The sequence below is a fragment of the Perca fluviatilis genome, chromosome 8 (genome assembly GCF_010015445.1).
Source record: "Perca fluviatilis chromosome 8, GENO_Pfluv_1.0, whole genome shotgun sequence".
Taxonomy (NCBI): domain Eukaryota; kingdom Metazoa; phylum Chordata; class Actinopteri; order Perciformes; family Percidae; genus Perca; species Perca fluviatilis.
Window position 1 is genome coordinate 4,084,685 of NC_053119.1, and position 12,794 is coordinate 4,097,478.

General features: G+C 37.6%; 1 protein-coding gene across 1 annotated transcript; it reads right to left on the minus strand.

The window, feature by feature from the left end:
• Window positions 1–3,999: 3,999 nt before the first annotated feature.
• On the minus strand, window positions 4,000–12,792 carry LOC120564247 (zinc finger and SCAN domain-containing protein 12-like). The gene is made up of 2 exons (XM_039809093.1): window positions 12,091–12,792; window positions 4,000–5,440 (listed from the first exon to the last, which is right to left on the minus strand). Exons 1-2 carry the CDS (start codon window positions 12,281–12,283, stop codon window positions 4,332–4,334), a joined length of 1,302 nt encoding a protein of 433 aa, XP_039665027.1. The 5' UTR covers window positions 12,284–12,792; the 3' UTR covers window positions 4,000–4,331.
• Window positions 12,793–12,794: the final 2 nt, after the last annotated feature.

Genomic DNA, 12,794 nt, shown 5'->3' on the forward strand with positions numbered 1-12,794 from the left:
CCAATAAAAGAAAATAGAAATACATCAAGGAATTTAGATTTAAAAAGCAATAATTGCATGAAAACAGGTTGTTGACAAGTCTCGAAGCTTGAGTCCGAGTCAAGTCTGAAGTCTTTTGGGTCGAGTTGCAAGTCAAGTCTGAAGTCAGCTGTTTGTGCGACATAAGTGCAACTCAGACTCGAGTCCGAGACTCAGACTTGAGTCCCCATCTCTGGGTTCGGTCTTTCAGGTGTGAAAGCCCCCTAACTAAGAGCTGGTCCAAGGCAAACCTGAGCCAGCCCTAACTATAAGCTTTATCAAAGAGGAGAGTTTTAAGCTAATTCTTAACAGGGAGCTGGTTCCCCAGGAGAGGAGCCTGATAGCTGAAGGCTCTGGCTCCCATTCGACTTTTAGAGACTCTGGAAACCACAAGTAACTTTGAATTCTGGGAGCGCAGTGCTCTTGTGGGGCAATAAGGTACTATGAACTCTTTAAGATATGATGGTGCCTGACCATTAAGATCTTTGTACGTGAGGAGAAGGATTTTAATTCCAATTGTGCATTTTACAGGAAGCCAATACAGAGAAGTTAATACAGAAGAAATATGATCTCTTTTGTTTTTGACAGTACACGCGCTGCCGCATTCTGGATCAACTAGAGAGTCTTAGATGAACTTGTTTAAGCAACCTGGTAATACGGAATCACAGTAGTTTAGCCTAAAAGTAACAATAGACAGACTAGTTTTTCGGCATCGTTTTGAGACAGAATGTGCCTAATTTTGGCAACGATTACCCAGTTACACAGGTGAAAGAAAGTAGTTCTTGATTTGTTTTAGGTGTTCGTTAAAAGGATATCCTGATCAAAAATAACTCCCAGATTTACCACACTGATTGATATTATCTAATTAATTACCTGCCTTCAAGACATGTGCATGTTCCTTAATTGTCTGATCATTAAACATATAGTACATAAGTGTTGCATAGTGGCACAAATTACTGAAGAGCAGTTTATGAATAAGACAAAGGTTTTTTCCTTTTCATTATCTTTTTAAATAAACAAAATCAAAATGTCATACATCATACAAGTTTGGATGATAAAGTCATTGTTTGATTGACAAACAGCTGATTGTGTTTCTAATTAAACCAAATCATGTGATTAAAAACCCCATCAGCTGTTCTCAGACGAGCTCCAACACCCCATCACATGTGAGAGAGTTGGTAGTGTCAGATAATGGAGTGTTATTCAACCCTTGTGTTGTTATTTTTATTTATTTTTTTTACACTTTTTTGACACCTTTATACTTTTTTCCACTACCACCAGTTCTGTATACACGCCACAGACACCAACTTATTACCACTAGTGCTACACTTATTTTTGGGAGTTCATAGTCAATAAACCTCATTGGACTTTTAAAGTATACCTAATTTTTTAGTCAAAAAAGCAGAAATTATGAATTATTTTGACTAATATTAGAGAAATGTATGTTGATGGATAATCAAAGACTTGTGTATGTCAAAGTTGTTTAGAAATAGTTTCATTTTTTTTCAAATGCTAAAAAATTGAATTAAACAACTCAAAATTCAATGAGTAGTGATCATTAACTGTACTTGCGAACCTGGAACGATCCATGTTATTTTCTCTGTAATTTGGTTGGAATATTTTTTTAAATATAGACATTTTGGTAACGGGTCCAATTTGACCCTGAGGACAACAGGACAACAACTTTTAATAAATAACTACAGTCTGATGCTGAAGCAAATTACATGAATGCAGGAGCACAAAACGTTTAATTGGTAATCTGTCTACTCTGTTTTATGTCATTGACAAGATTTTTTTTTTAGCATATTCTAAAATCAGCAATTTTTCTCTCACTTTTTCTTAAAAAGTATTTTTGTATATTTGTAAATGGAGAATCCAAGATAAGCCCATTAATCTGAAACTGTGGTTCTCCTAATGTAATCTGTTTCAGAAAGACAAAAGGTGCTCAACAAGTGCAGAAGGGTTAGGGCGGTTGGAAGGAATTCCAAAAGTCAAATATAATTTGAATTGTAAACATAACAAAAAAAATCAGTGCTAATCAAATTCTAAAATTAGTATTCAAATGGGTTTCTTTTTGTAAATTTGATGGCAGACTGGGGTGGTGGTTCCAGAAATGCTGAAAGCTTTGAGTGTGGAGGGGCTGTCTTGGATGACACGCCTCTTCAACATTGTGTGGAAGTCTGGGGCAGTGCTTAAAGGACAATTCCGGCACAAAATAAACCTAGGGGTTAATAACACATGGGTACCGAGTCAACCGTTCTCTGGAATATGTTTTCATGCTAATCAAATGTGACCAGTTACCGCTAATTAGCTTGTCACGCTAGTAGTTGGGGCACTGGTAAAGTTAAAAGAAATCACTATTTCTACACCACTAACGAGGCTCAAAATAGCACCACACTTCCACGGTAGCATAATGAGGGTCTCTACATGTAAACCGAAGCACTGAGAACTTTGTAAGTGTACAGACAGTTTATTTAAAAGGTAGTTCATAAAGACTTTATCGTTCGTGTATACAGGCAGGTGCGATCTTGCGAAAACAGTCTTGACCAGTCGAACCCTGAACGCTGGCGTTCGTGCCCCCTCTGGCAACCACCTGTTCATAATTTGTATTTCTTTAATATAAAAACAAACAAAACTGGAAAATCTTATTTCAAAAGAAGTCAATATTTTATTTGGTTGTCCCTGTAAAGTTTTAACACTACGTTTGTGAGCAACACAACATTTCAGCGCACGTTGAAATCCGGTGCTAATAAGGTGCCCGGTATTAACCGGACGGAATAGCAACGCTGAACACAGTAACCAGTGACATAGCTCAAAAGCGGCGTTCATGGTTCGACTGGTCATAACTATTTTCCAAGATGGCGCATCTATAGATGAACGCTACAGTCTTTCTAAACTATCTTTTAAATAAACTGTCTGTACACTTACAAAGTTCTCAATGCTTTGGTTTACATGTAGGGCCCCTCATTATGCTAGCGTGGAAGTGTGGTGCTATTTTGAGCCTTGTTAGTGGTGTAGAAATAGCAAAAGCTAGCGTTAGCAGCTAATCACCGGTTTGCACTAGCTTGTTTCAAGCTAGAGACACATTAGATTAGCATGAAAACATATCCCAGAGAACGGTCGACTCGGTACACGTGTTATTAACCCCTAGGTTCATTTTGCGCCGGAATTGTCCTTTAAAAGGCAACAGAAGCATCGCTGCATGTCACGCTAGTAAACACTAATAACACGTTACACAGCAGGTCACGTTATTGATCCGATCCGTGACTCAAAACTGTGATCGGAACTGTGAGTTTTGTCATCCGTTGCACCCCTATTTGAGAGGGATGGGAAATTATATTGCAAGCCATTCTCTCATTGTTTCATTATTAAAATGTGTGGTATAGTTACATAAGAAATGAACTGCTCTAAATATAGGTAGTTTAAAACTTGGCAACCATATTGTCAATTTCGGCAACCAAGGCTGATTCCTGGTTGCCAAGCCGGCAAGCACTTTAACAAGTTAGCGTTGAGCACTGTGTACGTGTATGTTGAATGTTAGTCGAACTCTAGTTGCTGTGCTGTGTTCACTGCGCAGGGCTTCTGCTCCGTACTTGCATTTATGTAATAAAACCAGACCAATGGAAACTTTGTCTCGAAATTATTTAATCTTATAACTCTCTCTGTTCAAGATTTCCACCACATAATCAATGTTTAATAAATGTATACATATGAAAATAAAAGTACAGTGGGTAGAAATCAACAAACTAAGTGAATACTAGGCCTGTTGCAATATGCAGTAAATCAATTAATGATAAATAAAAATGAGCTTGATCATTTTTAAAATGGAAATTATCGCGGCCGGAAATTTTCATTTTATTTATTGTTTTTGGTTGTGTTTGGTTTTTCTTTAAGTGCATTTTTTGTTACTGAGAGTCCATTTTATTTATTGTTTTTGGTTGTTTTGTTCAAGTATTGTAGATATTTAAAATGTCTTCCAGTTCCAGTGTTATATAGCCTATTCTTTAGAAATAAAAGTTTAATGATCTTTGAAAAGGTGTACCTGCAATATTATGCAATTATCATTATATTAGATGAAAATAGTCTCTAGACCACAATATTATCATTTATCGCAATAATTTCTGGGAAAATTTATCGTCCAGCAAAATATGTTATCGTGACAGGCCTAGTGAATACCATGAAAAATTTTTTTTTAAAGTCTGCATTAGCCTTAAGTCTGACGGTTTTTAACTGATCAGTGTTGAATCAAGTTTTGCCTTCCAGAACTTCAATCTTCTGGAAAAGAAATTGTCTCAGCGAGCATCTCCGCAGCTTCATTTCTTTCTGCTGCTCTCACCAACACACCTGTGTCTTTTGACAAGATTGAGCCGAGAGAATCTTCTATCGCAAACTGAACAACTAAATGGTTTCTCCCCCGTGTGGACAACCAGGTGTCGTTTTAGAGTATTACGGTCTGCAAAACTTTTACTACAAACTGAACAACTAAATGGTTTCTCCCCTGTGTGGACAATTGAGTGTCGTTTCAGAGTTTCCCTTAGTGAAAAACTTTTACTACAAACTGAACAACTAAATGGTTTCTCCCCTGTGTGGACAATTGAGTGTCGTTTCAGAGTTTCCTTTAGTGCAAATCTTTTACTACAAACTGAACAACTAAATGGTTTTTCGCCCGTGTGGACTCTCATGTGTTTAACCAAATCGTCAGACTTACAGAAACTTGCTTTACAAACTGAACAGGTGAGACATTTTTCTTCTGAATGAAGTCTCATGTGAGTCGTTAAGGTTTTTTTCCGAAGGTATCTTTTACCACAAACTGAGCAACAATATGTTTTCCCTCCTGTTTGGACTCCAGAGTGGTTCTGCAGAGGTTTCTTGCGGCCAAAGCGTCCAGCACATTCAGAGGAGCTAACTGATGTGTTTCCAGTATTACATTCCACATCACTTACAGCTACTTCATTGTTTTGCAGAGGGTTTAAAACTGACTGAGGTTCCCTAGTCTCCTCCGAGTCTGCACTGTCATCAGTCTCAGATTCAGATTCAGAGGAGTCTGAAGTCTTGTCATGAGTAGCTGGTTGTAAAGGACTATCTGGATCTGAGTTCCTGGCTGGTTCTGGTCCTCCACAGTCCTCTCCATCACCTTCTGTTCTCTCGGCCTCTCTGTTCTCCTCACTTTGGCTTTCATGAAGCTGTGAGGACTGAACTTTCTCTTCATCATCTTCGTCACTCTTCACAGGGACAGAAGTGAACGGGAACTTGATATCAGCCTCCTCCAGCCCTTGAAACTGCTCTTCCTCCTGACTGGTCCAGAGTTCCTCCTGTTCCTCTTTAATGTGTGGGGGCTCTGGGTCCTCCTGGGCCAGAATGGAGCTCCACTCCTGCTGCTCAGGGGGAACCTCTACTTTCACCACCAGCAGCTGCTGGACATCTGAGGAGAAGAATAAAATACATGCAAAAGTATTCAAAAAACTAATTTACCCCCCGTCTTGTTTTCTCACTAAGGCTACGTTCAGACTGCAGGTTTTAATGCTCAATTTCGCAAATGAGTAATACAACATCACAAGCAGCACACTGTTTAAATGCTTAACAAAATAATTGCTTAAATAACAACCAAATAATAAATAATAAATAATAACCACTAGCTATTAGTTGATAGTCGGCAGCAGTGGCGGATCTAGAAAGGTTTACATGGGGTGGCAAAGGGGTGGTGAAAGGTCTTGGCAGGGTGGCATTGGAAGACAGTACACGGAAACCCCCATATATCAATGTCTTGTGTGGCAAATACAGGAAAAACTGTAAAACTGCGTAAAAAACTGTAAAACAGCAGAACATAATTCTATCATTTGTTTGATCATAATTACTGATAAAGACAAATAGAATAGAAAATAGAAAAGAACAAAAGAAACATACCCTACAACAATCTTTACATACCCTACAACAGAATAGAAATAGCCAAAAACTGAAAACATGTCATTTTACTGAGTGACATGTTACGATACTGTAATGCAATTTATATGGAAGAAGAATGAAAACATAGCATGTGGTCCAGGGGGGAATTACAGGCCTACCCTCTTTTTCCCGGTCATCTTCATCCGTCTCTGTCCCTCTGTCTGAATCTGCAGCCTCCTCTTCATCCCTCACAGTCAATTCTTCCTTTTCCTCTTCTCCTTCTCTTATTTCTCCATCTCCTTCTATGGCCTTCTTCTGCTCTGACCCTCATGGTCTCTCCAGTTTACTGCTTTCTCCTTAACTACATTTCCCTCCTTCTCTTCATCCTGTGCAATCCCCACTTTTAGCTTTCCTTTTCACTTTTAAGCTCCAGCTAATATCTCCACCTACTCTGACCTGTAAAAATCAAGATGTGAAAAGCCCTGGTTAACCTTGTATTACATTACGCTGTAGGGCCCTGTAGCTAATAAGTAGGCCTAGCCTATAACAAACCTAAAATCTGAAAAGATTTATCACATGCACACAACAGTTATGTTTGGACTAGCCTACTTAATCCAGTTGTATTATATATTATATATTGTTGTTTTCCCAGTTTCACAGTAAAGGATGTAACCTGGTTTAATTTGTGCAGCCTCATTGCCGTGATATGGGAGAGGAAGCTGATTCTGCTGCTTAACTAATCAAATAAAAATGAGCAAGCACTGTATGTGTTGTAATGCCACCGAAACGGCAACTACCTCGGTGAACGTTAGGAATTCAAACATGCTAGTTTGTAATATTTTGTATTATGCTGTTCTTGTCTTTACTAAAATCAAAACTAATCAAAGGGCAGAATGCTCTTACAAATCACGAGGGAGCGATTTCCCTTTTGGCTAACGTAATAGACACGAGAACCGATACTTGAGATACCTTGCGGTTCTAAAATGACAAAACACAGACGATGCCCATTTTTTTTAAGAACCGTAGGCACCGTTGGCGACGATGCCAGTGTTAGCAGCATCGGTGCTGCGCCTCTTCCGGAACTGATGGGGGCAGTATACGCTTCAGAGTGCTCCAGTCGATACTTGCATTAAGAAGTAGGAGGTCATGAACAAGTGGCCGAAGTCACGCCCTTCTACATCCGGTACATGGGACATATCTTTTCGAAAAAATAGTCCTCACGCTCCTCTCTTCCTGATTTACAGCCCCCCTCTCTTGGCTTAAAATAACTCACCGTTTGTCGGCTACGGCCGCTGAACAGGCTACACGTTGTAAACAGCCGTGGCCGCTTGCCTGCTCCTCAGGTAACGTTAGTTAGCAGTTGGCAGGGTTAGCGGGGTTAGCATGGCGGCGTTAACCAGGACCGGTCGGGATCACTTTACTGGCTGTGTCTCAATTGTTTTTGCGAGGAACCAACTCGGATACTCTAGCTATATAATTCAATGTGAGTACATGAATGTTGAAATGACATAAAATGCCTGTCCCTTGTAGCCGTGATAAATTAGCCTGAAGCTAATGCTTAGTAGGGTTGTACCATATTGACAAAATGTGATATTGCGATATCAATATTAATTTCGATATTTTTAAATATATGTAAAATTACAAAAGTTACGGGAAAACGCATCAAAATAGATTCATAACAAATTAAACAAGTTTTCTTACAACACAAGGTTTATTTCAACTGACATGTCATATTAGACTGGTCCAACATGAATATATAAATAAGGACCATGTCAACAGAACAGGACATGTTCTACTGGTTGGACAGTATAAAATAAATAAATAAGGACCATGTCTACAGAACAGGATATGTTCTACTGGTTGGACAGTATAAAATAAATAAATAAGGACCATGTCTACAGAACAGGACATGTTCTACTGGTTGGACAGTATAAAATATATAAATAAGGACCATGTCTACAGAACAGGACATGTTCTACTGGTTGGATAGTATAAAATATATAAATAAGGACCATGTCTACAGAACAGGACATGTTCTACTGGTTGGACAGTATAAAATATATAAATAAAGAGAACAGGACACAACTTTTGTTTCTCTTCTCTGATTTGTTCCGTTTTGTTGTCTCCATCTATTTCTTCACTTACACTGTCACTTTGTCGAAATATGCACACACGTGGGATGCTACATAGAGTTTGTCACATAGTGGACCCGTGCGCTGACGTGCAAAGGGTGGCTACTTTGAAGAATCTAAAATATAAGACATGTTTTTAGTTATTTCACACTTTTTTGTTAAGTACATAATTCCATATGTGTTCATTCATAGTTTTGATGCCTTCAGTGAGAATCTACAATGTAAATAGTCATGAAAATAAAAAGGAAACGCATTGAATGAGAAAGTGTGTCCAAACTTTTGGCCTGTACTATATGTGCCTTATACTGGAAGTATCTTCTTTATTCCAAAAAAATATTGTGCTTTCATATAGTATCTGTTAGGGGTGGGGAAAAAAAAAAAATCAATACAGCATAGTATCGCAATATTTTCTGTGGCAATACTGTATCGATACACAGACGCCAAGTATCGATCTTTTATGATATATGTGTTGGTCAGTCTGTCTGCTTGACAATCTGATTTTGCAGCAATACAATTGAAGTGAGATGAACAAACAGAGAAATGTATCATTTTAGATACAACAGATGTTGACAAAGTTTCCTTTTGGGGACATAATTTGAAATTGGGAAAAATTTGAAGTTGGAAAAAAGTTAATGAATTGCAATATATCACAGAATATTGCAATATGTTTAAAATCGCAATAATATCATATCGTGACATAAGTATCGTCATGATATTGTATCATAAGGCCTCTGGTGATTCACACCCCTAGTATGTGTGCACTACATTTCGAAGAATTTTCTTAAAATAGCCATGCCTAAAACTGGAAGTATTTTCCCTAATTCACAGTATCCGTTCCTGGTAACACTTTATAATAACCATCGCTAATAAATGGTAAATTGATAGTAAATTAAACTTAAATTAGTTATTTTACTGTTAACTAAAAACAAATTGATAATTAATAATGTTTACTAATTATTAGTTATGCTTTAATTTGTTATTTTAAAAGTTTATTGTTGTTCACATCAAAACATTTTATATATTAGATTAACTTTTTGTAAATGATTAAGAAATTGTTTGTCAGTAAATATAATTTGAATGTCTATTGTAAAGTTGCATCTGATGAAAATAATACTTTGTTAATGATTAATAAAGACTTTATAAAGCATTTATAAACATTGTTCAGATAGCTATTATCAGTTCTCAAATCATAAAATAATCATCTCTTTTATAAATCGCCAAATAAAGATCTAATGGGGCCAAATTAATGTTACTTGATGCTTTATAAACCATTTATTATCATTCCCTTATTATAAGGATTAGTTGCAACTTTATAATAGCCATTCAAATAATGTTTATAGACAGTTCACAAAACAATTATTAACCACTGACAAAGTATTACCTATCTGAAGTTATAAACTTATTATTGTATATGACACTAAACTATTGATAAAATAACATTAATTATAACATTACTAATAATGAGCAAACATAAATCATAATTTCATTGTCTTTTAACAGTAAAATACCTATTAACTAAAGATGAATTAACTATAAATTTACCATTTATTAGTGATGGTTATTATAAAGTGTTCCTTTATTAACAAGAAACTAGTTTTCATTTCATTAGGAGAACAAAATGTTTAAAACCAAATGCGTTACATTAGGCTGCAGGTAAGAAACTTTATGTTTGAAATATGTTTTTATTTAAATTATCTGTGCATTACACAAAATAATTTTCTTTGCCTAATAATGAAAGTATTTCCAGTACAGTGTCTGTTCCTTAACTAAACAGACACCAGTTTTTCCTGTTCTCTGCATCTTGGGTGGCATTTAAGAACCAAGGACTTAAACTAACTAAGTGTAGTGCCTTTTAGAATGGTTTGCACTAAAGAGAAGACTCCCAATACTTGAAGCTTTCTCTTTTTTAAAGTCTCTGCAACTAGTGTACATGAATTTTATTTATCTGCAACATTATGTTGTATAATTACAGTTTTGCACAATAATATATTCTCAAAACTACATACTACGTTTCTTTCTTTCTTTAAAAAAAGAAAGAAAGAAGTTTGGCTTTCCTTAGGGTCTATGTAACCTGGTCTGAAATGGTTCTATTCAGTGGTGGAATGTAATGAAGTACAAATACTTCGTTACTGTACATTTTTCACGTATCTGTACTTTACTTAAGTACAATCAATAGTACATACTTTTTGCAGAAATTATCTATACTTTCTACTCCACTACATTTCTACATTTTCTTATCAGTTTTGGGGTTTTACCCCCTGCCAAAACGTCTTCCTGAACGTCACACGTTTGCAGTCCACAGGGAAGCCTTCGGGAAGCCTTAAGCAGCGGCCGTCCAGCTCCCAGTGCCGCTTGTGATATTACGAATCCCACTATGGCCACGCAAAGACCCACCCTTCAATAGCATTTATTGGCCATGCGTGTACCGCTCCCGTTACTGCTGCTGCTCCTGTTACTCTGCTTGGTCATATGTGAAGCATCCGTTCACATAGGGTTAATATACAACCTGTGTATTTATCTTAGCTGTGAAGCCACGTACTTGTTGTCCAAGCCCGTGTGTTCTTGCTAAATAAATGTGTGCAGCATTCGCTGTCCCGTGGGAAATAATGCAAAGTCGATCTTCATGCAGATCATCCTGATAGATAACCAGAATTGTAAATCAGAATTTAAACTAGGCACAATTACATTAACCTAAAACTAACTCAATTAAAATGCCACAGCCCATACTGTTTTTTTTTTTTTATTATTATTAGAATATAGACATTAACAGAATAAATCGTTATGCAAGTACTTCTACTTTTAATACGTAAAGTACATTTAAAATCAGGTACTTTTTACTTTTACTTAAGTAGGGTTGTCATTGTTGTACTTCTATGTTTTCTAAAGTAAATATATCTCTGGTTATTTGTACTTTTACTTAAAGTGATGGTTCGGAGTAATTTCACCCTAGGGTCCTTTGCACCATGACCTCAAGCCAAACACCCCCCCAGAAGCTTTTTTCACCTGGGTCTAACATTGGGGGAGTTAGCGTAGAGTAGCGTTAGCCGCTGAATGGCTTAGCGCAGGGGCTAATGGACCCACGTTTGTATCTCGTAAATGACCCCACTAATAATGCCCGAAATGATGCCAAACGTCTACACTAGTACATATAGGTTATGCACTCATAAAACGATGGATTGGAAAGTTTGTAAGTACACCAGAAGTTTATGTAAATAACACTTGCCTGCTGGCTTCTGCTCTCTGCTGTTGTTGTTGCTGCTGTGAGACGAGTGCTTAGGGACCGTCTACAAATTACAACACCGAAAAGAGATGCAACAAAAATATTTTTTAATTTAACTTATTTTTTAAAGTAAGTGCTGTAATATAACTACGCGAGAGACAAGTAATAATTGAGGTAAGTTTGGAGACATTACCTTATTTAATCATTAAATTAATAAATATTTTTGTTGTATCTCTTTCGGTTGTAGTAATTTGTAGACGCGCTAAGTACTCGTCTAACTGCGAGGTAGCAGCAGCAGCAGAAGAGAGCTGAAGAGAGCAGGCAAGTGTTCATAAACTTCTGGTGTACTTACAAACTTTCCAATCCATCGTTTTATGAGTACATAACCTATTTGTACTAGTGATACGCGTTTATCATTTCGGCATTATTAGTGGGGTCATTATTGGAACATAAACGTGGGGTCCATTACCTCTCGCGCTAAGCTATTCAGCGATAATGCTTACTCTACGCCTAACTCTCCCAATGTTAGACAAGATCTGAAAGGGGGTCTTCTGGTTTTTCAGAGGTCATGGTGCAAAGGACCCTAGGGTGAAATTACTCCGAACCATCACTTTAAGAACTGAGATTCAGTATTTCCTCCACCACTGGTTCTACTATAATTTATATATCGTGCTATATATCGTTATCACAAGAGGCTGCAATGTATATCGCAATATGGATTTTAGGCCATATCGCCCATCCCTAGTTGTGAATACTTCCTCCTCCACTGGTTTCCCAGCAGATTAGATGTATAATAACCTATATGTCAATGATAATAAACAATAAAGCTGTACCAACCTGCTCTGTGTAACCGGATGTGAGGGTTTAAAACAGCGTCCAGTAGTTTCTGTTGTCGGTGATTCTCTTTTAAACTGAACTCTAGTTCCTCCTCGTACTCTGCTATCGTTCGTTCAAACAGCCCAAATATCTCTTCAGCAGCCGCAGTTAGTCGCTGCTCCACCAACGCTCTCAGCATTTGGACTTTAGACATTTCTACTAAATCACAGAAACTTTTCCTCCAGACAGACTCCGTTAAAATCTGTTCGCTCCCTCTGATACGTGCGCTGGGTTGCTAAGTTACGTTCGGGTCCGTCTATTAGCTAACAAGCTTCGTAGGACACCAGAAGATAATTTAAATGTTTTTTTTGGTTTTTTTTAAATAAAGGGAACAGCACAGAGTCCAATCAGACAGGTTTATCTGGACATTGTGAGTCCATGAAACATATTTGGTCTCTATCCAGTAGTCTCTCCAACCTACTCTGTGTGGCTGATCAGTCTCCGTCTATTTCCAGCTAGCATGCTACGCTAACTTCAGTTAGCATTCTTGGCTAACGGAGATGAGCCTGAGGTTAAAACGTCCACTTGAACAAGTCTATCCAAACATCCGGGTTCTTGCGGTTCACCTGGGTTCCTCCGGTTGTAACCGTTGTAACTGATGAGCTACGTGGCGGAAAGAGCAGGACTCACGTTGGACAACAAGGATGCGGGAACAAGCTTCTTCA

Bases quoted from the DNA above. Each gene is read 5' to 3' on its own strand.
- LOC120564247 (XM_039809093.1), bottom strand. From the start codon at position 12,283: ATGTCTAAAGTCCAAATGCTGAGAGCGTTGGTGGAGCAGCGACTAACT. The intron at 5,441-12,090 runs GTTGGTACAGCT...TCTTCTCCTCAG, and splicing joins CATCCGGTTACACAGAGCAG to ATGTCCAGCAGCTGCTGGTG.